At 45.4% G+C, this 26,747-nt stretch overlaps 3 protein-coding genes across 5 annotated transcripts; 1 reads left to right on the forward strand and 2 right to left on the reverse strand.

Annotated features, from left to right (window-relative positions):
- The first annotated feature begins 1,323 nt into the window (after nt 1-1,323).
- On the forward strand, nt 1,324-13,633 carry LOC6031166 (protein dopey-1 homolog). Of its 3 annotated transcripts, XM_038258650.1 has the most exons (11): nt 1,324-1,842; nt 3,278-7,216; nt 7,304-9,635; nt 9,696-9,881; nt 9,948-10,095; nt 10,161-10,313; nt 10,382-10,577; nt 12,555-12,566; nt 12,642-12,809; nt 12,867-13,008; nt 13,073-13,633. In XM_038258650.1, the coding sequence occupies exons 2-11, from the start codon at nt 3,318-3,320 to the stop codon at nt 13,286-13,288; spliced, it is 7,452 nt and encodes a 2,483-aa protein (XP_038114578.1). In that variant the 5' UTR covers nt 1,324-1,842; nt 3,278-3,317; the 3' UTR covers nt 13,289-13,633. The 3 variants fall into 3 exon arrangements, with proteins under 3 accessions (XP_038114578.1, XP_038114576.1, XP_038114577.1); XM_038258648.1 differs by having other exon boundaries at nt 3,278-9,635; XM_038258649.1 differs by lacking the exon at nt 12,555-12,566 and having other exon boundaries at nt 3,278-9,635.
- Nucleotides 13,634-16,620: 2,987 nt separating this feature from the next.
- LOC6031165 (otefin) lies at nt 16,621-18,266 on the reverse strand. The gene is made up of 2 exons (XM_038265262.1): nt 18,138-18,266; nt 16,621-18,071 (listed from the first exon to the last, which is right to left on the reverse strand). Exon 2 carries the CDS (start codon nt 18,068-18,070, stop codon nt 16,814-16,816), a length of 1,257 nt encoding a protein of 418 aa, XP_038121190.1. The 5' UTR covers nt 18,071; nt 18,138-18,266; the 3' UTR covers nt 16,621-16,813.
- Nucleotides 18,267-24,497: 6,231 nt separating this feature from the next.
- On the reverse strand, nt 24,498-26,206 carry LOC6031164 (monocarboxylate transporter 12). Its single transcript, XM_001841955.2, has 5 exons — nt 25,975-26,206; nt 25,786-25,912; nt 25,381-25,727; nt 25,055-25,321; nt 24,498-25,003 (listed from the first exon to the last, which is right to left on the reverse strand). The coding sequence occupies exons 1-5, from the start codon at nt 26,047-26,049 to the stop codon at nt 24,518-24,520; spliced, it is 1,302 nt and encodes a 433-aa protein (XP_001842007.1). The 5' UTR covers nt 26,050-26,206; the 3' UTR covers nt 24,498-24,517.
- Nucleotides 26,207-26,747: the final 541 nt, after the last annotated feature.

The following is a 26,747-nucleotide window of genomic DNA, read 5'->3' on the forward strand; positions in this document are numbered from 1 at the left end:
ACTGCCTTCGCAACTGACTATATTCTCCGCTGAAGCCTACGCAATCCTGGAAGCCATCGAACTCGCCAAACGCAACCCGCATCAAACCGTTATATTCAGCGACAGTAAGAGCGTCATATCAGCAGTTAAGGGAACAAAACGCATCACCCGTGGGTTGTCAAAATCCGTCGAGAACTCGCTAGGCTTCGTGACTCTGTCGAACTTTGCTGGGTCCCAGCACACTGTGATATTGACGGTAATGAAAAAGCGGACGAGCTAGCAAAGACCGGTGCCTCCTCGACACAAAACGCTGAACTTGAGGAAATACCATACCCGGACTTCAAGCTTTGCGTAAAAAAGTTGCTGCGACAAAGATGGAATCAACTTTGGTACAGCTGCGACACAAAACTTCGCAGAATCAAAGAAAGCAGTACGGAATGGCTGTCCTCCCGAACACTAACCCGTCGAGACTCCAGAGCTATCACCAGACTACGTATTGGCCATACGCACCTCACCCATGGACATCTAATGGCAAACTGCGATCCAGAACCCTGTGAGACTTGTGGAGAAACAACTACAGTTCAACACATCCTAGTAGACTGCCGAAAGTTCGAACACCAAAGAGAAGAAAGTGGCATCGCAAACTCACTCTACGTCGCCCTAGGAGACAATCTCGACGAGATCGGAAAAACCCTGGAGTTTTTAAGGATATCAAATTTGTACTGCTCAATTTAACGCAAACCTCACTTCGGACCCGAATGACTCTTGAGTTAAGTGGTCCTTAAACGCAAATAAATAAAAAAAACAAATACTAACACAGAATCATTGTGTGCGTGAAAGAAACCGTGGAGATCTCTATCAAAATTTAGTTTGAATTTTGATTTAAAAACATACTGATTTTTACAATAATGTTGGGGTTCTAAATTTTCGTATTTTTTTATTTAAATATTTTAAAATAATTTGATTTTTATATATTTTCTTCAATTTTGATATTTAAAGATTATGATTAAGATTAAAAAATCTGTTTTTTAAGTTTTCGAGTGTTACAACTTGAGTTTTTTTTTTTGGTTGTTACATTTTTAGAATATTGTTTGTTAAGATTCATTAATGGAGTTTTTTTCAAAGGTCCAATAAAACTAGTTTTTACTATTATTAACGGTCTTAAGCCTTGATCAATTTTGTTAAAATTTATTTCATAAAAAATTAAATTCGCTTTTTAGGACCCCATCCACAAATCTGCACACTGGACTTGGAAACTCTGGCACCACTGTCCGACCGTCAAAACTTTTGACGTTTCTCTTCCTCTTCGCACTCGTCATCTCGCTGCTCCGCTCGCTCGCTCGTCAGACCATCAGTTGTCAAGGTGCGAAGCAAAAGGTCGGTCGACGTGTGTGTAATCTTGAGCAACTTTTTTTTTTCTTCTCGTCATTTTGGAAAATTCCCATTAAAATTCAGGAAAATCGAACCGTCCGCAGCCAAATTCAACGCGTCGGACCGTGGTCCCGCTTCTCCGGGTGGTGTTCCGTGGCGGGGACTGGGCTCCGAATGGCCAAATTTTTTAATTTTGCGTGCTGAAGACGTGAAAGAAAGAAGGAAAATTTCGTAAATGTAGAACGCAGTTCATTCGAGGGGCTGCTGCTGGTGTGCAAGAAAAAAACAAGGCCAGCTGCCATCGACTCGGGACTCGGATCCTAGTGAGCGCTGCGGAAAAATTGATTGTTTTTGTTGATCGCGAGCAAAAAGTCAACAAGGAGGACCAGTTCGGGATTCGAAGCATCGGAAGTGGAAGCAGCTGAGAGGTGGATTTTTGCGGATCACTTCGCAAACGCAACGGGGGAAGGAGAGGTGCATGAACTGAGACACGTACGTAAGCCTCCAACAACAACAACAACAGCAGCAAGAGTCTAGAAGAGAAGCGAAACGTTATTAACGGGGATTTATTTGTATTTTTATTGTTGTGTTGTATTCTGCTGTGGAAGTACATAGTAATGCACCTCAGGGCCGTTTTGCAGCACACAAGAGTCGCAAGATTGCAACGCAAATATAGTCATGATTCATTGTTTTGACTATCGTTTTTGTGCACTCTCAACAGAGAGAGGAGCACCCTCCACACACAAAAGACAGATAGATATCTCCCCCCGGGGAGGGGAAGTCCCGCTTCAGCCAGCGACACAAGATCTGTATCGACGAACCCCCGCTTAGCGTTCAGCAATGAACGCACACGGCAAATAAATAATTGCCTCTTCTCGAGCACTAGAAGCAGCGCGCACGAATAACTGTATCGCAATGTTGTGGTGTGTGCATTTCGCTGCTGCTGCTTCTGTTTTGTAGGAGTATGGCCACATACAGGAATATATAACTGAGCGAACGTGTGCAATATTGGGGTCAAATGTGGCTTAACTTTGCGGTTTGTCGTCGCGGACGGACGGCGCTTATCGCCTGAACTCTCTCTCTCTATTGTGTTCTGCGAGTCGCTTTCAACACTCTCACATATCACAGACCGAGGCTAGGCCGATGCCGGCTGACTCAGCTGTTTGCACGAGGGGGTGGCCCCCCTCAGGGGGGGAGAAAGAGGCATATTTATTACCTAACTGTGTCTCCGTGTTTTTCATTAGCATTATATCGGCGAAACTGCTGCCCCACAACACTATCGTGGTTCGTGGTTCGTTGTTGGTGGGTGCAATGCAGGTGCGATTAGTTTGTTTCGGTTCAGGTGTCCTCTCCTCTGTGGCCTTTTTCTTTCTTTGTGCGGGGACATTTTTGTTTTGTCTAATGCTGTTCCATTTTAATGGTGAACATTTTAAAATGAAAGTTAGATAGTCAGTGGCTGACCCAATTTTCCAGTAATTATTTGTAATCAAATTAACATCTCCCGTGCAAAAAAATGCGTTACTCAACGCAAACTAAAAAAAAAAAACACCTTCAGCGGTTCGATAACAGAACCAAAGTGTGACTCACGCACCTCAAACAACTTGTCTGTAATATTTACTTTTTTTGCCAATTTTTGTTTTCTTAGCCGGGAGCGCACTCTCACACACCCTGATGATAAGAAAACATCCTCCTCCTCCGGGTGCTTCCTCCATTCAAATCTATGCGATAGCGCGCGCACTGTCCGCTGATCAGCCGAGCCAGTCGTAGGTTGTGGTTCGAGCCATTTTTATCAGTGTCAAACACTTGTCGGCTTATCTTGCGGGGCCCAGTATGGTGCGAACCGGGAAATGTTAGAACGTTTTAAAAGTTACAACAAAATTTGGAATTTTAAGTCATTCTAATTCTAACTTTTTCTCTTCTCTTGCAGATTATCGCAGCGAAGAACCGTGAAAAGCTTTCCGGCCAAGATGGACACGGCAACCGGATCAGGACTGATGGAGGAGTACGACCTGATGAAGCAGTCCAAGTATCGCGTGTACATGTCGAACATTGACAAGGCGCTGAAAAACTTCGAGTATTCAAGCGAGTGGGCCGATCTCATCTCTGCCCTGGGCAAGCTGAACAAAGTAATTTCGACAAACTCGCAGTATCAAATCATTCCGAGGCGGATCAAAATCTCCAAACGTCTGGCCCAGTGCATGCACCCGGCGTTGCCCTCGGGAGTGCACCTAAAAGCGCTCGAATCGTACGACGTAATCTTCAGCAACATAGGTGTCGATCGCCTGGCGTCCGAGCTGTTCATCTACAGCGCCGGCCTGTTCCCCCTGCTGGGATATTCCGCGATGAACGTGCGACCCACGCTGCTCTCGATCTACGAAAAGTATTTCGTTCCCTTGGGTGAAAAGTTGCGACCCGCGTTGAGTGGCTTCCTCAGTGGAGTCTTTCCCGGTCTCGAGTCCGGCCAGGACCACTTCGAACGGACCAGTTCGCTCCTCGATAAAGTGTGCGCCGCCGTCAAGCCCGAATGCTTCTACACCTGCCTTTGGGAGTGCATCGTGACAAACGCCTCCGTTCGCCTCCCCGCCATCTCGTACGTGCTGGACCACTTCGACAAGAAGCGACACTGCGGCGACCAGAAGGAACTCATGGGCAGCAGCGTAGAACTGCTCGTCACCGGACTCTGCGGCTGTCTGAACGATGCCGTCATCCTAGTTCAGCGCAATACGCTCGAGTTTCTCCTTCTCGCATTCCCACTGCACGAGATGGTCCTGGCCAAACGGGACGTCATCAAACTCGTCAAAACTGCCCTCAACACCATCCTGCGACGGGACATGTCCCTCAACCGACGACTCTACTCGTGGCTTCTCGGCGCGGACACCAGCCTGGGCAAACATCTCGAAGACATCGGCCACGACCGGGAATCGTCCGACCCGAACAGCTACTTCGAAATTCACTCGAAAGAGGTCCTCATCAGTGCATTTAAACTCATCTTGAAATCAAGCGTGACCTCCAATCCCGTCGATCTGAGCCCCTACCGAATACTAATATCCCTGCTGGACAAGGCAGAAATCGGCCAACGCATACTGGACGACGTTCTGTGCGACATCATCCGAACCATTTCCCTCTGCAACGGCAACTTGGAGGTTCAAAAATCGGCCAACCTTCTCTTCTCCACGTTCGACCCGTCCTACATCTGGAACTACATGACAACGCTGTATCGCGATGCGGTCCAGAAGAAACAACCAAATCGACCCTCAACCGGAACCATCATCACCAGCGCCAACGTCAAAGACCACGTTCGCATCGACGGCGGACCGCCGGGCGCCATCGAAGTTTGCTTCCTCACCGAGTTCCTGCTGGAAACGCTCTCGCTCGAGATGTACAACGAGACGACGCGAGTCTACCTCCCCAAATTCCTGCTCTCCCTAATCCGCATGCTAACCGTGTACTCGGAAAACATGAACGCACCAGAAGTGGGCGCCTCGCTCAGGCTGTGCGTCAAGATCGTCTCCAAGGTGCAGCCGATGATCATGTCCGAGAAGGTCCTCGACCTGTCGATCAGCACGCGCAGCAACAGCGTCACCCCCGAGGGTCAAGAGGCCAAGGAGACGCCCGTCTCGCTGGAAAAAAGCAACTCCGACTCGAAGATCCACGAGAGCTCGCTCCAGGTCAACGACAGTTCCTTCGCACGATCGAGCTCCAGCCAGGGCCTGAACAAGAAGAGCAAGTACAGCAAAAAGTCGAAAAAGAAGTCCAAATCGTACACCAAACTAAGCGAGCTGGACCAGTCGGTGAACGCGGCCGAAAGTGCCAGCAACAGCAGCAGCACAAGCAGCAACAGCAACAAAAGTGGCACCACCGTCTCGAGCGGATCGAGAACCACGATCGCAACGGCGAGCTCAACGCCAAACTTGAAGAACGAAGACGGCACCGCTGGGGAGTCAAGTCAGGAGGAGCGCCAGAGCACGTGCAGCGATCGCGAGGACGTCCACTCCGACATTGTGATCAAAGTTCCGACGCAGATTCCACCCGCCCAGCTTCCGGATTGTCCCATTCTGGAAAAGTGCATCAAACAGTACGTTCTGTTCTACGAGCTGTACGTTTGCAGGCAGATTTTCGACGGAACCAACCTGGACTCGTCGGGCAGTTCCGGTTCCTCCTCCGAACAGGTCAGCCTTCAGGACAACCTGTTTATCAACCCAAGCGACAGCAAAAGTCTCCTGAACGACGATGTGTTTGTGATAAACGCGCTGCTGCCCGAGCTGGAAGACGCGTTTCAAAGTTTGAAAATGTCCGGCGGATCGGACAGCAAAAAGCTACGAACAATCCTGGTGAAGTCGATGGACAATCGACGAGACTCGGACGTGTTTGAACGGTGGAACCACGTGGAGTCGGTACCGGAGCGCGAATCGTTCGAAATCGAAGGTCTGCTCGAGAGCAACGAAAAGCTGAAGCGACTCGTGGGCGTAAGAATCTCCGAGTCACTCCGGAACGCTCTGAAGCTCGCGTGCAACGTCCTCACAGAGATGTCATCGTTCCCCAGTTATGGAAACGACTGCGGTCTGAACGAACGCTGCGAAGATGTGCCGGGTTGGCTGAAAGCGTTGACCATTCTGGGGTCGTTCATCGGCGATTTGGAGACGCAGCTGTCCGCGTCGCAGACCTTGATCGATATGGTCAGCTTGCTGCGCACGAATCAGCGACCCAAGTCGAGCAGTTCCGGAACGACGTTCGTAATGATGATGCCGCTGTTGAAGCTGTCGCATGTCAACTATCTGGAGAGCAAAACCAAGGTCTTCCAAGTGTTGACGACCATGCTGTGGAACCATCTGGATTCGAGCCGGTCGGAGGCGCGGAACATCAGCGTGTTGCTTTACCGGATTCATAGCTGTTTGGACACGCGGTTCACGGAAAGTGTTATCATAAGCAAGTTGCTCGTTACGCCGAGGGAGTTTGGGTCGTCGGATAAGCGAAATTTGCACGGGTACTGGGCAATTCCGACGCTTTCGACAAGCGAACTGATTGTAGATCCAGCTGGATTTAGGCGGTTTCAGCTGCTGTGGAAGCTTGGTCGCGACACGCATCATGGGAAGGAGTTTGAAAAGGTGCTGTTTCTCGTGCTGGACATTCTAACGCTGCCCGCGAACTTGTCGATTCAGATATCCGCTTCGAAGTGGCTCCAGGAGGCGTTGGTTCGGGGTGATATTGGTCGGATAATGAAACCTTTGCTGAGGATTCTGCTGAACGAGAGCACCAAGCGGATGAGCATTATTTACACCAAGCGATATCGCCAGGACACGGACACGGGAAGTGAGTGGGAGAAGGACCTGGTGACGGATGGGGATTCGTTCCTGGACAAGGAGTGCTTTGCGGTTAGTTCGGAAGACGGATGCATCCGGTATCACATGGACAACGTGCTGAGCAAGAAACGCAGCCCAATTCGGACGATTCAGAAGAAGATTTTCGGCGTTTCGATTGGTTCCAAGTCAAACAACAGTCAGGTTGTGTCGAACTACATCACGAACGACAGTGCCAAGGAGGTGGGCAGTTCTGCCGCGGCGGTTGACGATGGTAATTTTACCAAGATATCCGTGATTATAAATCCGCTGGAGTCGGAGCTGAACGGGAAGAGTGCGGCCATGCGCAACCGCTCCAACTCGACGGGGCTGATCAACGTGGAGCACGTTGAGGCGGGATTGCTGCCCAACGGCGTAGTTGACAAGAAGGACTTCCACCGGTCGACCTCGGACATTGACGAAGCAAGTGACGGAGATTTTGACCGCAAGAAGGGTCGCCTGAGCGAGGGCAGCTACAGCCGGTCCACGACGGCGACCGATTTCTACGACTCGGAAACGGTCGTCAAACGGTACGTAGAGGACGGTCCGATTGTGGAGTTTATGAGCAAGTCGGGCGATCGGTTCAAAAATCGGAAAACCTATTTAATCTCTTCTAGTGGTGGTGGTGGCGGTGCGCCGGATGACGAAGGCTTCGTCTCGTCGGTTTCGGACCGGAATCTCAACTATTCGTTCACGTCGTCGGCAGCGGACTCGGATGGCGTGACGGAACCGGTGTGCGTGGCCAAAACGGCAGCGCCGGCTGCTGCGGAACCAACGTCGTCCAGCGCCTTTGGGGGTGAATCGCAACGAAGTAGTGGGACGAGCAAGGACAGCAGTAAAAGTGGCAACAAGGACGGTGGCGATCTGTTTGGATTTGGTCGACGCAAGGCGTGGAGGAACTCGTCCAAGTTGTACCCGTTCCACACGCACTTTTTGATCTACGAATCGATCTTCAACACGAAGCAGATTTTGTACACGCTCGAAACGTTGAAGAACATTCTGGCCAATGATAGTCGGTTCTTTTTGTGCCTGTCGGTGACGACGTCCGTGTCGAGTAGTCAGATTCGATCGTTGCTGGTGCGACACCGGAGGAACGTGTTTGGCAAGGGCTTTTCCGATGGTCAGGATGAGAGCGAATATCAGAGTTTGTATCGTGGTTGCATGTATCTGGAAGTGATTGTAACGATATTGCTGTATTACACGCGGAGTTACTACCAGAAGGATGAGGAGCAGAAGGCGCAACCGTCGAAGGATGATCTGAATGGAAATTCTAAGATCCAGCTGGAGTGTATTAAGTTGATGACGCGAATCTTCGCCGAACTGCTGTCGATCGTGAAGGACGTCGGCAAGAATCTGGCCAATTACATTGCCGATTTGATGGAAAAGTGCAAAGTCCAAAAGATTCTGCTGTACTGCATCAGCTCTTCGGTGAATTATTTTACCTCCCCGCAGTGTTACACGTATTCGGATGAAATTTTAGTGTTTAACGATCCCGAGAGTTCGCGGCTGTACGCGGAAGCATATCAGATAGAGCTGTTGAATCTGCTGCTGGCGGTGATAAAACTCGAGCACGAAATCATGATCCAGCGTAACGATGAACGATTCAACGAGGGCATCAAGAACGTCCTCTCGAGCAATTCTCCAACGCGACCAGCTCCGGAGAACAAACGCATCTACAAGTACATCCCGAACCAGCTGGTGAGTCAACAGCCCATGTTCCTGTCGTCGATGTTGTCCGCGCTGGCCTCGGAAAAGCTCAAACACATCCACAAAAACTGGACGGACATGATCACGTCCTGCCTGACCTGCCTCCCCCTGAACAATCTGACCAACATCGTAATCAGCATTATTCATCAGCTGTGCGCCAACCTGGACCGTTTGACGAGGCGCGATCGCATCATCTACAACCAGTGCACGGACTACATCGTGGCTCAGCTGGAAGCGATCACCGTCCTGTCCCACTACTGCCTGCTGGACTCGTCGCAGCAGATCTCGCTGGCGAACGTGTTCAACGCGTCCAACAACATGACCTCGCCGGCGACCAACTCGGGCCAGATCATCAACAGTATTGTAAACGTATTCCTGTCGTCTTCGCTGCTGAACGTGAATCAGGCCAAGACAAGCCACCAGGAAGTGGCCAAGAATGCCATCCTGAGCCACCTCCCGCGGATCATCATTACGATCGCAACGCTGTGGGAGACGAGCATCAGCGAGTTCCGTCACGTCAAGCACCAGCTGCTGGAGTTCCTCAGTCCCATTTCGTTGCACTATGGGACGAATTTTCTGACGGCCATTTCTGTGGCGTGGTACGAGCGGAGCAGCGAGTCGGGGGGAAGTACGGCTAGTAGTGCCAGCACCAACGGGTCGGATTCGGCGGAGATTGAGGGTGATTTCTTCGATGTGATGGCGAAGTCACTGCCACAAGCCTGTGATAATCAACGGTTGTTGGTCAAGCTCATATCCGGCATCCGGATCATGTCCGTCGATTCGTTCATCCAAACCATGCACCAGGTGATCAAGTCACCGCCGCAGATCTACCAACCTCCGGTCGGGCTGAATCTGGAAGTGAGCGCGCTGGAGCTGTTGTTCTACTACTTGAAGAGTGTCGCCCAGACGCAGTTTAGCGACTGCTGGAGTTCGCTGTACGCGCTGCTCAAGGACTGCCTCTCGCTGCAGATACCGGCCCAGTTTGTGGCGCTGTCGATTCTGAACGAGTTTGTCCAGCGCTGTCCAAACATTCCGTTCAGCGACAAGAAGGACGTGCGGGATTTGCACGACGTAACTTCTCGCCTGGTGGAGGCCATCTCGAACGTGGCCGGATCGTGCCTCGAGCAGACGACCTGGCTGCGACGGAACCTATCGGTGAAGGAGGAGTTCAGCTCGATCGAGAGCACCAAGGACGGGCTGTTGATGCCGTCGAACCAGCACTACTCCATTCAAGCGCAGTCGGTGAGTGTCAACCTGATCTTCACTAAATTCGTCTGATTCACACTACAATCTATCTTACAGATTCTTGCCGCCATTCTGGCCCCGCTGCTGGACGTCGCGTTCAGCTCGCAGGAAAAGGACAAGGTCACGACGATCGTGACCGGCGTCATGTACAACATTGTGCCTTACCTGAAGACCCACACGGCGAAGAACATTCCGACCTTTCACGCGTGCTCCAACTTGCTGGCGAGTTTGAGCACCTATCAGGTGAGTGCTTCTTCAAGTGTGTCTCGATCAGCGACGATCACTTAAAGAGCGATCTTCTCTTCACAGTACACGCGGAAGGCGTGGCGCAAGGACGCCCTGGATCTGCTGCTGGACGCGACCTTCTTCCAGTTTGATAGCCGCTGCTTGCCGTACTGGAAAACTATCCTGGATAGTTTGATGACCTGTGATACTACCACTTTTAGAGACTTGATGAGTACGTTGTTTGTAGACGATGGTCAACGCAGGTCACCTTACTGATGATCATTGTCTTTTCTGCAGATCGCTTGCCACTAGCACAAACCGGAACGTTGAACATTTTCACCTCGAAGGAGCAAGAGTACGAGCAGAGGGCACTGTTGCTGAAGCGGTTGGCCTTTGTGATCTTCTGCAGCGAGGTAGACCAGTACCACAAGTATATGCCGGAAATTCAAGGTGCGAAGCGCTACAATCGCAAGAATCGTAGAAATGTGATCATCATTTGTCATTTTTTTTTCCTGCAGAACAACTTGCCAACAGCCTGCGACTGCCGCAGGTCGTGCCGCTGATCCAGTCGGCGGTGTTCCTGTGCTTCCGGGTGCTGCTGCTGCGCATGTCGGCCGATCACGTGACCAGCCTGTGGCCGATCATCATCGCCGAGATGGTGCAGGTGTTTTTGTCCATCGAGCAGGAACTGATGACAGACACCGAGGAGTTTAGGTGAGTCCCTTTGTTTTTCGTTGGGTTAAGCAGGTATTAGACTATGCGAAACAATCTCGCACGTTTTTTGTGTTTGACAGTTTGTCAAACTTGTAAACAACGCACAATGTATGCAGGTTAACGGTTTTGTTAGTTTGTCATAGTCTAATACCTGCTTAAGGTGCCTTGTGTTGGGGAATCTCCACTTCTGGGGGGGCTAGAATTGCTGGATAGCACTAATTGACGCAGTTTGTGTTCATAAAAAATAAAAATAAAATGCTTATAATCTGAAATTATTAAATTCCAAACAATTAAAGATCTCGAAATCCTTTATTTTTTGAAAATTCTTGATTTCCTAAGTTTATAGCTTTTATTTTTTTTTCAATTCTGCTAGATCGCTACCAGATTAAAATATATAATAAATAAAAAGCCCTAACAAATAAAAAAATGTATTTTTAAAATTCTAAAATTTATTAATTTTTGAAATCAACTTAAAAAAAGAAATAATGCATTTTTAATTCTTTAACTTATTTTAAAATCCTTCAGAAACTTTTGAATGATTAAAATCTCAAATCAAATAAAAATTCTCTATTTCCACAATAATTAATCCTTAATCAAAAATAACAAAATATTTATTAATCCATTTTTTTTTATTAAGTAATGAAATTTATGGTTCAAAATTTCTGACATTTGCAGAAATAAATCATAAGTTTTGAAATTCTTATTTAATTTCAAATCCTCAAATTTAAAAATATTGAATAGCTGTTTAAAATTTGAATAAAAATTTAAAATCACATATTTTTTTCGTTTTGAGTGAAATACTATATTTATTAAATTTTAAATTTCCTACCTAGTTCAATTCTTAAGTCCTAAATTTATGAAATTCTTAAATTTTTCTATCAAAAATTCTGTAATCCTGAAATTAATAAATAAAGAAAACAAAATTTACAGATTAACAAACCGCACTATTTTTTTATTAAATGATTCAGAATTTCCGAAGTATTTAAATTTTGAATTTCTTCTTAAAATCACTTAAATCATTGAATTAAAAATCTTAATTTTTCAAATAATTTCAGTTATGCCTAATATCAGAAATTAATAACTTTTGAACATCTAATTTTTAACTTAAGAATTCTTTATTTTCTGAAAAAAAAATCCTAAATTGTTTGATCACTAGATTTTTAAATTATTACAAGCCATAACTTTAACACATAAATAAAATAATAGTTATAAAATGCATTTTACACCAGTCCGGTTGTTGTCCGGTCCGTCTGCAATCATTGGTTATGAAAATATCTAAGTAAAATATGTTTTCGCGAAAAAAAGGTTTTGCGATACAACATACATTTTCAAAAATACGGAATATTTTTAAACGAGCCAGAAAATGCTAGTTATTTAAATAAGGCTGGTACAAATATTTTTAAAAGTTATTAAATTATAAAATTATAAAATTATAAAATTATTAAATTATTAAATTATTAAATTATTATATTATTAAATTATTAAATTATTAAATTATTAAATTATTAAATTATTAAATTATCAAATTAATCAATTATTAAATTATTAAATTATTAAATTATTGAATTATAACTGAGCTGTTTTTGGATATATATTATTTTGAAATATTTTAGTGGTTTATTTTAAAGTTATATATTATTACTTCAAAATTTTGAAATGTTTTTGAACAAAAGGACTTTAGAACTGATTTTAAAATTTATTTTTTTTTTCCACGTGCAATACTCGTTTTGCCCCCAGGAGTGGAGAAGCCCTTAGCCACTTTTTCCATAAACGTAGTGTAGTGACCTTTTGGATGTTTCGCGTGCCTGTAAAGTTGCTTCTACTAGTTCTCTTCAACTCTTCGCTAACTCTGTCGTTTAGATGCCTTCTTCCAAACCAAATCGAAATGAACATTTAAAAAATAGTTGACCACGGCCTGTTTTTGTCTCTTTTTATCGCTCCTTGTCTCGTTACACGTTACACAATTATGTCTATCAGATCGCAATCGAGGTAAGAAGAAATGGTGCACCTTTCGAGGAGGTTTCCAGCAGGTCTTGATAAATGTTGTAATTTTCTTTCTTTTAGTCAGCACATCCGGATGCTGTCGGGGCTGGACACGGCCTGGGTGACCAACACCAACAACGGCCTCTACTCGTACGGACATCCGCATTGGCGCATGGTTCAGCTCGAGACGGCCAAGCTGCTGGAGCTGGGATGTGTCCTGCCGGCCACCATCTTGCCACACTTTCAGATGTAGGTCTTTGCGTTGAAGTAGGTGAATAAGTCTACAGTTCTAACGTGACCTTGCAGGTATCGGTGGGCGTTTGTTAGCAGCCAGAACGAGCACTACCTGAAGCCGGGCAGCTACGACGACTCCAAGAGTGTGGCCTTCATCCCCCACGTGACGCGCATTTCCCAGCTGATGGACTTTCGGTACACGTCGCACTCGCCGGTAAGTTCCGATTGAGATTGAGTTGTTGGGTTAAACTCCTTTAAACCTAATTCTCCGACCACAGAAACCCCAAACGAACAAGGGCAGCCACATCATGCTGTCCTGCCAGGCGATCAACACCCTGCAGGATCTGTACAGCTTCTTTTCGACGCTCTCGATGCGCTGGCCGTCGCACATCTCGTACACGGCCGACACCGAAAAGGACACCAAGGCCTGTCTGGACGAGGTGGAGCGCGTTCTGGCGCTGGACTTTCTCGAACGAATGCCGCAGACCAAGTAGTGCCGGTGGATCGTCGTCGGAACGTCGGTACGTTTGTAAATATTAGATGTTTTCTTTGAAACGTGTAGCAAAACAAACAAAAAACAGGATAAACAGAGAGTCTATTTGATTCCGCTTTGTGATTTAGTCGATTTTGTAACCCTTTTCACGAGAATTTCACGCGCCCTCTTAATTGTGTAAAGATAAAAAGTTTATCACTCTAACTCTATTTATTCTAAATAAGCTAAGGCCGGAAAAAGTGTAAAGCAAAGTGTAGTGAGAAATTGTGACAAGAAGTGAATGATGGTTCAGAGAAACTGCAGAAAAAAAACAGGTGATATAGAAAGAATAAAACTATTGAAAAAAGAAAACAGAAAGCACACACATCACATAGTATCTATAGAGTAATAGCTTTGCGGTGAGCAAGTTATAAATGCAACAAAAAAGTAAATTTTATTTTCCTAACAAAAATAATAAGGACAGCTGCACGTGCTGCTTATATTGTACTGTGTAACGATAATAATTTATCAATGCAACAAGCAAAACAATTTAAAAAAAACGCGCAGTGGAATCATGTTCAATGTTTCCCTAATTGTTTTAACAAATCACACGTTGGAAGTTTCTGTCTGTGCGTGAAATATCACAGCCTTGTCTTTTTCTATGAGCAAAAAAGACATTTTGCATTATTTCAAGTCTCCATACAATTTAGGCAGGTGTCCCTACAAAAACGGATTTCTGATCGATTTAGTGTCTTCGGAAAAGGTGTAGGTTGTGATTAGGACTTTTCAGGCAAATAGGTTATTGTGAAACAAAACAAAGATCCCTTTTTTTTATTTAACTTTTTATCATTAAAAGTTGAAACCCCATTTTTTTAATGAAAAAAATTTGGGCAGATAATAAATATATTTAAAATCATTTTGCAAATTGACCAAAAAAAATGTTTTCAGGTTAAAGCTGTGAATTTTCGATTTTTTTTAATGTCTTTTTTTTTAATTTAAATAATAATTCTTGAAAGAAAAGCACCTCTGAAAGAACTCAAAATTAAATTTAAAAAAATATATGGAATTTCTATTTTTTTAAATAACACACGATTTTTCAAAAGATAACGTGGTTAATAAATGGTCAAAAAAAATTTAGGAAATTGATTTTTTGGGAAAAAGACTCAGACTCCAACTCACACAGCACGATTTTTTGATATCTCGTGATGGAGGGGAGGTACGACCCCTTACATTTTTGAACATGCGAAAAAAGACAGCCTGAAAAGATGGAAATTTGGAGAAATTTGGAGAGACTTTTATGTAAAACTATAGCTGCTCAATTTGAAAGCGTTCTCAAAATTCCGAAAAAAACGTAATATTCATTGAAAACAAGTTTTAGAAACTCTGTCATTTTCCTTTACTCAACCTTAATTTTTTTTGAAGCATGTCATTTTAAGAGGCAGTATTTGTAGATTCTGCTCGGTTTGTTCTAGAGGTCGTATCGAGGTGCTCCGATTTGAATGAAACTTTCAGGGTTTGTTTGTCTATACATGAGATGAACTCATGCCAAATATGAGCTCTCTACGACAAAGGGAAGTGGGGTAAAACGGGCATTGAAGTTTGAGGTCCAAAAAACATGAAAAATCTTAAAATTGCTCGCATTTCCGTAAAACTTCATCAATTCCAACTCTCTTAGATGCATTCGAATGGTCTTTTGAAGCCCTTCAAAATGTGCTATAGACATCCAGGATTGGTTTTACTTTTTCTCATAGCTTTTGCAAATTACTGTTAAAAATGGATTTTTTTTAAATCTTAATAACTTTTCCCAACAGCCTCCAACACCCATACTCCCATAGGTCAAAAGTTAGGGAATTTCATGGACTATAAGCCTACGGTACTAACTTTTTGGCCAATCGCAGTTTTTCTTATAGTTTTACGGTTTTTCTAGAACAAACATTTTACAACGTTAGTTTTTGCCCTGTAGACCAAGATTTTTTCAACATTTTTCATTTAAAAATTTGTATTTTTTCTAACTTTTTAGGGTTATTTTATAGAGAGTAACAATATTCTACAAAGTTGTAGAACAGACAAAAACATTTTTTTTTTTTTGAAAAAGTTTTTTGTGTCGATCAAAATATCATATTCCAGAATTAAAAAAAAGGGAATCGTCGGCGTTCTTTTTTTACTTTTTTAGTGTGAAACATACATAAAACTTTCGGAATTTAGAGCACGCCATTAAATCGGGCGTCCAATTTCACATAAAAGTCCCTTTGACACCACATTTCCTACTCATCACCTTTTCAGGCTGCAAATTATTGGAAAACACTTTTTTTTCGCATGTTCAAAAATGAAAGGGGTCGTACCGCCCCTCCGTCACGAGATATCAAAACACGGACCTTGGATTCGTGATCAGGGACAAAAGTTACCCCTTAGTTAGGACAATTTTTTTTTGAATTAAATATACTTTATTGAATCTTTCTTATAATAATTACATTTGGTTTACATAATAAGTGGTCAGCTGTGGCTCTTCAGCTTTAGTTTGCTTTTCGTGATTTAAACACTGTTCATTTTCTTAACTTTAAAAGTATATGATTTATCATTTTTGTAACACTAGGTGCAATGAGAAAATTTTTTTTTTAAGAAAACATAACCTAACCTAAAACTAACTTAATCTTACCATAAACTAAACCAATCCTTGAATCAAGGGGTATTCAGATATAGCACATTTTTCCCTGAATTTCAAACATTTTTCTTGAATCTTCTGATCCAACATTTTTACTTCTGCTAATTCATGAACCTCACTTGATCTTGTCCAGCCAGGAACATTCAAAACCATTTTGAGTACCTTGTTTTGGACACGCTGGAGCTTCAATTTATGAGTTCTAGCGCAACACTCCCAAACAGGTACTGCATACTCAATAACGGGGTATATTATTTGTTTGTAAACTGCTAGCTTATTTTTCAAAGATAGCTTTGATTTTCTGTTAATTAAAGGATACAAACACCTGATGAGAATGCTGCACTTGTTCAATATTTTATCTACATGCTGCCGAAACAATAGTTTCGAGTCAAGTATGAGACCTAAATAGACAACTTCCTTTGACCAGGGTATTGAAACATCATTCATTTTAATCAAAACATCATCCTTTGGGACAAATCGGGCCGATCTGGAAAGTGGAAAAATGATGGTTTGAGTTTTGGCTGCATTTATGCGAATTTTCCAGTCGCCAAAGTATTCGGAAATTAGTTAGGACAAAGTTTTACGCAAATCGAAGAGGGGTCGGGCAACTGATGTGTGTGAGATGGCGGAGAATGACCCATTTATAAGATTCTTTCAAACAATATCATAAAACTCATCAAAATGATTCAAACACGTTTTTACGATTGACATGGAGAATTAATCTACTTTATTATATCAATTACTTCGAGAAAGGATACACGTTGAGGGACACAAAAAAAAAAATAACAGTGTAATACATTAAAACAGGTTCCGCCAAGTCTGCAGGTTCAAATATCTCTTGTGGTTCGGCAAGCCGCGCGTGGTTCCCCGGGAATCTCCGTGTTCCGTTTACATGAAGAAAAACACAAACAGGAACACCACAATCAGGATGACGATCAGCGTGTAGAAGAGCTTCTTGAAGGAGTATTTCTGGTCCAGTGCCAGCAGGACCTGCCGGAGTGAGGCACGGATCTCTCCCTTCCCGTCCGCAGCAGCCGCCGTCGGCAAAGGTTTTTGTCCACGAGCCGCGGCCAGTCGCGACTGAACGTAGTCCGATCCGCCAGCACTGACCACCGGAGACGCCGCGTACGCGCTGGAACCAATTGTACGCCGAACCGGGTAATCCCGACCGGTTGTGCCGCCCTGGGTAGACTCCGCCTTCAACCGGGACAGTCGCTTGGTGAACTCGCTCAAGTAGGGCGAATCTGTGGGGTCCAGTTTGAGCTCGTCGCGTTGCTTCGGCGCCGGAGAACTGTACGAGGTGTACGACGTAGTTGTGGTCGCCATCGAGGGCCGTCCGAACGAGCTGGAGAGTGCTTCCGAAGCGTACGAACCTGCTCCACCGATGGTGGACCGCTTGCTGGTGATGCTGCTGACGTTGGTCGTGGTGTTGTAGCGTGACTCACGGGATGGGGTCACTGGTGGACGGATGACCGGTTCCGGTTCCGCTGGAGGCGCTTCATCCATAATCTCATCCACCGATTCCGTCAGATCAATTTCCATCTCTTCGGGGATGGCCGGTCTGGCTGCGGCCTCGACCTTTTGGCTGATGTACGATGTGGTCACCATTTCGGCCCGGGACAAAGAAGGACTCTTGGATTTCGACTTCCGATCGCGGGATCGCACCTGCGTCAACGGAACGTCGTCCTCGTCGTCGGAATTCTCGATTATCATAGGTTCCTTCGGGGCAGCTACTACCGAACCGGCATCATCTTTGCTCAGCACCGGGGTCAAACGACCGGAACGGCGCTTCGAACCTGCATCGACAGTCTTCTCAACGGCTGGCTTGGACGGGGGTGGCAACTGTGGCATCACCGGCAATGTCTGGGACAGTTTTGCTGCCGGTCCACCGATTGTGGCCCGTCGATTTACTTCCTTCTTGGCTTGGGGTTTCTTTACCGGTTGCTCCTCGACGTCCTCGTCGGAAGAGTACTTTGCCACATGAATCGTTTCCCGGCGGACTTTACTGTTGGCATTTTCGACGTGATTTTTGAGCTTTTTAATCAGAACCTTGCGGCTCGTTGAGGTCACCGGAATGTTCGGCAGGCCGTACTCCAGCAGCTTCAGCCGGATTTGGTCGTTAGTTAGATCGTCGAAGTTTTCCATCCTAAACCGGGGAAATCAAAACATTATTTTACTAAATTAACATTTAAATCTATGTTATCTATCCTACCTGCACAAATATCGCCGAAATGGACTCAAATATTTCGCTAAATTACACAAATTTCAAATCCAGCTTGGAAATAATGCTTCGGTGCCGCCGTTTTGTTGAGATTTGACGGGTTATTTTTTGAAAAGTCTTGTTGATCCACGAACGTCGTCGAACAGTCACCCGCAGTGAGGTACCAGATTAGGCAAGTTCTAGTACGGTGAAAGAACATTTCAAAAGGACGAAATAATAGTTTTTTTTTGAGGAACAGAAAAAAATAATTTAAATTTTAAAACGAGTATTTTTATTTTAAAAAGACTAAAAAAAAAAATCGATTTTAGTGTTTTTGAATCCCGTTTCCTCTTGACCTCTCTTGACATTATTGCGCGTATTCCCTTAAAAGACACGCGGCATACCAGCCTCGAAAACGACGCGCCCGCACTTTCGACAAATGCGCGCTGTCAAATCCCATACTGCGCGTTTTGTTTTTGTTGCTCTTCTTCTTCGAATTGCATGGCATAGAGTTATCTACGTGCGCATGTATTGCGTGTACGTATACGAAAAAGATTGAGGTTAAATTTTGTACCCGCCAGCAAAACAAATGGCGTGCTAGTGTGCGTGAGATCGGGCTTAGATAACTCTATTGTTGCCAGGTATGTTTTTATTTTTATTTTTTTTTTTTTTTTTTTTTTTTTAAGTTGCTGGCCTCTTGTTGCCATAAGTTGGCCAAGTTTTGATTCTTCTACAGCACTTTACAGATCGATAGCAGCATCATCAAAAAACTTCACTATGGCCCGCAAAACAACATCGTTTTGTGATTTCAACACAAGCTCCAAGTCCGGGATTTCCTTTTGGGACACAATCGCCCTCCACAGGGCACGTCGATCATCATCGTACAGGTCACAGGTGAACAGCAGGTGGTCTGGAGTAGCAGATGATTCGCCGCATTGGCACGTTGCGTCCTCAACAATGTTGTTCCTCCACAGATGCGCAGGAAGTCTGGAATGGTTGCTAATTAGTTTCGACAGCACTACTATTTCCCGCCGGTTGTAGTTTCTATCCGCAAACCACGGGGAAGTGTCCACAGTGGGAACTATTTTGTTGCAGAATCTCCCCTTTGTTCCATTATCCCAGTCCAACTGCCAATGCTCCATCGCACGTTTGCGTGCTGGGAAACTAATGTCGAGACTCGTAAGATTGTAGTTTTCTGATCCACCAGTAATCCGTGCTTGGTTAGCTGCGCGATCTGCTGCCTCATTCAATGGGACACCCCGGTGTGCGGGGACCCACATGAAAGTGACATTAGCGCCCCGTTCAGAAATCTGGGAGATGAACCGCTTTATTTCGAACCACACACTCGGCTGATGGGAGGATACCCGGCTGTTAGACAGACTCATCAAGCTGCTCAGGCTGTCAGTTAGCACAACGTATTCTCCAGCACCGGATCCAGCAATAATTTCCACCGCTTGTCGCAGCGCCAGCAACTCAGCGTGGAAAATGGACAGCAGTTTGTGCGTTTTGGTACTGTGTACGGTGCGCATGCGGCTGTCAACAACCGCGTAGCCCACTCCGTTTCCGTCCTTCGATCCATCCGTTGCTAGCAGAGTTGCATTAGAATAATTACGTTGGATTTCTGCTTCTACTCGATCACTGGCGGGTTGATGCAACCCTTCCTGCATAGCTCGATGAACAGAAAGGTCGACCTTTACAGCCACGCGGCGAGTGTCTAGGTCGAACTGGAAACATGGCAGGGTGTCTCTCGTGCTCAACTAACCACTGAAAGCTCGATACTGCAAGATATTACGTCGAATCCACGTTGACGATTGCCCTTCCAAGGTCGTGTTGACAAATCTTTCATGCCATGGTAGAAGGGAAAAACGGCGCTCAACAAACTTCATTGTCGCCATTTCTCTCCGGTGTTTCAATGGCATCAGTCCACTCAGCACTTCTAGAGAACCCGTGTGTGTCGTTTTTGTAGATCCTAATGCAATCCTGATACAGCTCCATTGAATGCGATCAAGGATGATCGTATCAGCTTGCGGTGCACCGGTGAAGAAGATTGAGGCGTACTCCAGGATTGGTCTGATGCAGGATTTGAAGATGGTCAACAAGGCCGCCGGATCAGCACCCCAGGACTGTCCAGCTACCGACCGCATGAAATTAGTGTAGGTGGCAGCTCGATGCTTTACGTAAAGAAAATGTTTTCGCCAGGAAAGCGTTGGTGTAAGATGCAGCCCCAAAAGTTTGATGCTTCGCAGATATGGTACAGGTGATCCGTCGACGGTTAGAACCGGTGTCCTATCGTCGTCAACTGCTCGTCTCGAGAAGATTATGGAACTACATTTGCTCGGAGCTACCCGTAGAGCCAATGCGTTGATTCTGCCTACCACTTCGTCTATCGCCGTCTGGATGTTACGAATGCTTTCGTCGAGGTTCGCTCCTCGACACGCCACTGTTATGTCGTCTGCAAAATCCAGGTAGAAAACCCCCGCGATACGGAATCCGAAGAGGCTGAAGATCACGATGTTGAAACACAGAGGACTCAACGGAGACCCTTGCGGTAGTCCAACCCATGTCACCCGTTGAATTGGGTTACCATCCAAAACCGCGTGGAGCAGACGTTCCTTGAACAGACTGTACACAGCCTTGACGAGGCACTCGCTGATTCCCAATCGGCGCATCTGTGCTACTAGCACCTCAATCTGTACGTTGTCGTAAGCGCCTTCAACATCAACACTACACGCGATGACGTGCTGATTGTTGTTCAACGCCAGCTGAACTTGGTCCACCAGGATGTGTAGCGCATCTAGAGTACCTTTCCCTTTCCGAAATCCGCATATTTCGTGAGGAAAAAGTTTGTTGCTCTCGATGTACCACTCGATCTTCTCTTTTATCATATTTTCGTAACATTTACGAAAACATGAGGCGAGTGCGATCGGGCGGAAGGAACTGGCGTCAGACGGAGGTTTACCGGGTTTGAGGATCGGTATGACCTTGAAGACTTTCCAGGCTTCTGGAATCCGGCCGGTGTCGAAGATGTCATTGTATATGCGAAGGAGTTTCATTTTTGCAGTGAAAGGCAAATTGCGCATAACCGAGTAGCAAATGCCGTCCACGCCCGGTGCGGTGTCTTGCCCCGGCTTGATGGCACTGTCCAGATCGTTTGTGGTGAAATAAGCTCCGGCTGTAGTACAGCTGCAGTTGCATTGGTTGAATTCAGGGTTCTCTGCTGGTCGATGGGGAGCCAACTTGTCGAGTAGCTTGTTAAGCTGAACTTCGTCCCGCAACCGATGATTCGCTCCAGTGACACGGTTCTTGTATCGCCGCCCGAGACGCCAAAGTTTCTGGACAGACGTTTGGGAATCGAAGGAATCACAAAGTGACCTCCACGATTCTCGTTGCTTTCTGTTGACTAGGACTTTGAAATGTTGCTCTGCATCCGTATAGATGCAGTAACTTTCGTAGTCTAATTTTCTCCGCCATGCTCTGAACTTGTCCCTTCTGTCCTCCAGCGCCGTTTGCAGTTCCGTATCCCAGTAGGGCTGCGGTAGCTTTCTCACCTGGGTGGATGATTTAGTTGGTGTTGCATCCTTTAGGCTTCGCCACACCGTCTCGAAAAATACTTCGTAACTTGCTGTAGGGCTCAGCAGCTTAACTCTTTCGTCCAGCAGCGTGGAGAACTTTTCCCAGTCAAGCCTTTTGTAGTTTATTCCCGGTTGCTGTTCTTCCACCACTTCCGTTGTCGTGCCGAAAGTAATCGGAAGATGGTCGCTACCGTAGGGGAAATCTAACGGAGCCCACTCGAAGAGTAAGCTGATGTCCGCTGAGGCAATGGTCAAGTCAATAGCACTTGGTAAACGATTTGCGTCGAACCGTGTGTAGCTGCCATCGTTCAAAACTACAAATCTCGACACATCCAGAGCCGCCAGAAGGTTCGTTCCACGCTGGTTCTGAATGTCTCCGCCCCAAGCTGGATTTTTAGCGTTCCAGTCCCCTGCCAGGATGCACGGTTGAGGGATGCTGTTGAAGAAGTCTTCGAAGGTGTTTTGCGACACGACCGTGTTCGGATGAATATACACCGAAACGATCGTCAGCTTTCCGAGTCGGCAGCGAACTTGACAGGCCACTGCATCTATTTCCTGCGGGGTTGGGATGTCCAGCGATGTGGGATTTAGGTCGGTTCTAGCAGCTACGAGTACACCCCTGGAGTTGCTTTGATGATCTTTCCGGAACAGATGAAAGCCTGGAATGTCGAAATTGGCTGCAGAATCCAGGTGGCTTTCACAGATACATAGGATCGAGGAGTGGGTAGAATTAATCAAATTGATGATACTTGCCTTTTTACTCAAGGCTCCTCTGCAGTTCCACTGTAGGAACTGCAGAGGGAATGCCTGGGCTGGGGTGCCCTTGGTGGTTTATTATAACCGGAGAGTACCGATGTAGTCATCGGTCCTCTGGGCTAGGATGTCAAACAGTCTGGCCTTGAGAGCATCTTCTAGTCGGTCATCTGGAATCTCGCTAGGCGGCGCCCCAGCACGCCGCTGATTGCTAGTGTGGCCTCATCGGAGTTGATGGCCTGTTGGATAGCGTTACGGATTCCTTCTTCGATGTGTACGGTGAGTCGCGGGATCTCTTCTTCCTCAGAGCTGTCATCAGTGTTGTCGTCGAGACACTTGCGCTTAGCTGGTTTAGACTGTGCTCCCGAGGTTGACGGCGCCGGGATGGTTTCCTCTGTAAGAGTGCTCACCGGTTGACTGACCGAGGTCTCTTCAGCTAGACCAGCGGTAGAGAACCAGTCCGTTTTTCCTTGAGAGTGCGCTTCCTTCCGTTTTTGGTCATCCTCTTTGCGCTTGATAGCTTTCGGACAAGCTTTGGTGTCGTCCGCTTCGTGATTGCCCTTGCAGTTAATGCAGATTGGAACGGCGACCTCGCATGCATGCTCAGCAATCGTGGTTGTTATTTCTTGGGCACACTTCTTGCAGCGCGCTTTACCTCTGCAGTTTTTTTCCCCATGGCCCATACGCCAACATTTGCGGCATTGGCGAGTATGGTAGACGTACTCCTTGACCGGGTACAGCACCTGGTTGATGATGAGATGGGTTGGTAGTTTTTGTCCTTCGAAGGTAACCACAACAGTGGTTAGCATCTTGTCAACACCGTCGACGCGCTTTCTCATACGACGCGTCTCGACAATTTTGGGGTTATGGAGCTGCATCATTTTCCCCTTGTCGAACGTCGTAGCGTTCGCCAAGTCATCTTCGTCAACCTCCAACTCAATGTGTGCAACTCCCAGTACTTCGACGAGGCGTTGCGGGATCGAAAATTGGACGTTCTTGATTGTCCGGGTGGCAACGAGGTCATTCGCAGCCTGCCCGGTCCTCATAAGAATTTTCATGCGTCTCCTGGACAGAACTACGGCACGTACGTAGTCCTGCTGGTACATGCCAATGATGGTCTTAGAGAGGTTTGTTGGTCGTAGATTGTCCTCTCCGGTAGCTTCCGCAATGACCAAGAACGGACCGGTCGCCTCGTCTGGATATTGTCTCACCCGACGAGTAGGGGCCTCCGTCGTAGTCATTCTTCTCGGCTTGCGGTAGCTATTCAATCGGCGAACAATGTGGACGGTGGTGCTATTGTGTAGCAGCTTCAGTGCGAAACGACTGTGACTCACGGAGGCTCAAACAGAACTGAGGTATGTTTTTATTGCACCAAAAGTGCAGAAAATCGCTGGCAACAGTGTCTGCGGCACATTCTGAAATGCCGCGCGGCGTGTACCTTCGAGAGACAATAACGATTATTGATTACCGCCATCAGGAATAACATTGGGTCTGGGTAGAGAGCCTATATGGAGAGGCGAAATGTCACTCTCCAGGGTTCCAATCGAACTGTCAAATTGGGGTTCCAATCGAGCAACAAGACCATGCAAGAATAAGGTCGGAATCAATGTAAAATCAATTTGACCAAAAAACGAGATTTATAACTGTTGTTTATAAAAATCTAGTAGTTTTTGTTATGTTTGTGCTTGTTTGGTACAAAAAACGTACCAGCACCTAAATGAAACAACAAGTTTTTCAACCTTAGGGCTGGTATGCTCTTCAAAAGAAAGGGGGTCAAGAAACAGCTTTACGAACGGCAGAACAAAAGAGAGGAAATGTTTTCTTGGGGCTTTTCTTCACCCTCTCTGACTTGCTTTCGCTACCGCTGCTGCCCATTTGAAATTTTTCTTGACCGATTCCTTCCGAAGTGCGTACCTTACATTAAATTGTAACGACTTTGGATGTTTGAAATTTCTCCCAGATCATTTCATTTCCCTATGTAGGTCCCTAGGTCTGGGGGGAGGGGATCTAAGGATCTTTCAATAAAATAACTACGAGTAACTTATTGGTAGTGGAAACCAACCAAATTTAATCCCGATATTTAAAGTACATTTCACATAGCCACAAAACACATGTCGATACCAATAGCAAGTTCTGCGCATGTAGATTCAGAGAATAACTTCCGGTATAATCAACAAACCATCCAAGCAGCTGACCCAAGCTCAAAACCAACACGCCCTTAGTTATCATGTTAAACCCGAGAGCGTTTGGCAGCATAGATTCCAGCCCTTTCTCACCGCAATACTCGGCAATCGTCAAGTTTTGATTCACTATCGTTATGGACCGGAAAATCCCGTAAAAAGCCGATGTAATCATCAGCGGTACGATGCTTCTCATCTCGGCCATCACGGACCGTGCGATTATCAGGCATAGTCCAGCCATCAGAAACGTGTTTCGATGCGAGAATTTCATCCTATCGACGAACGCTGGAACAGTGACACGCGTGAGCAAATCGGTTGTCGAGAGCATTGACATACAGTTGGCCGTTTGAAACATGTCAAGGTTTGCTGTTTTCTGAAAAGGTATTTCTTAAAAATAATACTTTGTTTTTGGTAGTTGTGTTACCTGTAGGAAATATGGGAAAAATAGAGAGAAGCTGGTGGATGCTGTATATGCAAGTCCCAATCCTATAATCAGGTTAAGAAATGAGACTTTCTTAAGAATCGCTACATCCATCAATGCTGCCAATTTTGACCATCCACTGTCAGATTTATTAGGATTCGTAGGAGTACTTGTGGCTACTATCAGAGGAAGCCTCTCATTGTTTGACTCTTCGTCCAACACGTGTTTCTTGTGCCATTCTACTGGCTGCAAAAGGGCAGCTCCGACAACCTTTTGTAAAAAAAGATATGAATGTACTGTCATATCAAAAATGTCACTTGATAACATACCCCATTGAAAGCTAGTCCACCAATGATGAGCGTAGTGCCACGGAAACTGAATATATCCAGCAAGTACTGAACTAGCAATGGCATCAAGATTTGCCCGATTCCGGTGCCTGCCAGTGCAAACCCGACAGCTTTTCCCTTATTGTTTTTGAAATATGAATTTAATGCCACGAACGTCGAAGACTGAATAAGACCTAATCCAAATCCAAACACTAAACTGTAGGAAAGTATGATTTGCCACATCTCGGTTGCATACGAGCATGCTGTCAGAGCACCGCCAGTTAACAAGCTGCCCAAAATAGACGCTTTCCTCGCGTTAAATTTCTTTATGATTGGTCCGGTGATTAATCCTGGATGCAGAACAAATTTATGATATTTTTCTTTAAAAGTTGAATTGAACACAATTACCTGAAAAGTTCAAGGATATATTGCATATGTTCATGACGAGAGCAGCACCGAAAGCATTTTCACCCAAATCACTCAAATAGTCTCCAAACATCAAACCAAACACAGATATGAGTGACTGGTTGAATATCTGAAAGTATACGTGACGAGCTAATTAATTGTATTCAAACTGATAAATGCATGTAAACGTACATTTATCACTGCACAACCAGCGACGATCACCCATCCGTATCCTCCATCCGGGGGCACTTTATTTGAGCTCACCATTGATAAATTTATTTAGTTTCCCGAAATTAACAGACATTCAGCTCCAATTTTGCAAATCCAAAAGCAACGCAGCGTTTTCTCAGTAGACTTAAGTATCGCTGAGACTGGTCCATGATTCACTAAACGCAAGACAATAAGAACAGATCCTGGGACGTGGCGCGGCAGGTGTTATCAGATCAGTCAACAAATGCAACGAGAGATAAAACTGGACTTGGGGCATTTGCGCTCATCCCTACACTGCTGTGTTGATAAACGCATGCAATCGTCGTGTAGAGTGAGCGCAGAGAGTTTAGTACAAACATGCATTCAGACAATATCCCATCGCCGTAAGAATCTGTGGCATGGGATGGTGGGCAAAACGTGTGGTTCTCTCCCGAAATGTATTTTGAGCGCGATCGTGTCTTATCTGTTTGTCCACAAAAATGCTTGAAAGATCGTTGAACTTGCGAAATCATTGCGAGTAAGATCCGGTAGCGGGACATGAAAGATGATGTATTGGCTATTCTGTTCTTTACACCTTTTTTTTAAACAAAACTATAGTTACAACTTAATCGTCTATCCAGCGATTTTTTACAGCCAAACAAATTTCGTTTGTTTGATTGCATCGATATGACTGTTTTAAAGCATGACTGTCTTATATGACCATATATCACTGTTTTGAAGAAATTTAAATTCAATTAAAAAATCTTTAAAAAAAA

This window comes from Culex quinquefasciatus, chromosome 3, assembly GCF_015732765.1.
Source record: "Culex quinquefasciatus strain JHB chromosome 3, VPISU_Cqui_1.0_pri_paternal, whole genome shotgun sequence".
Classification (NCBI taxonomy): Eukaryota; Metazoa; Arthropoda; class Insecta; order Diptera; family Culicidae; genus Culex; species Culex quinquefasciatus.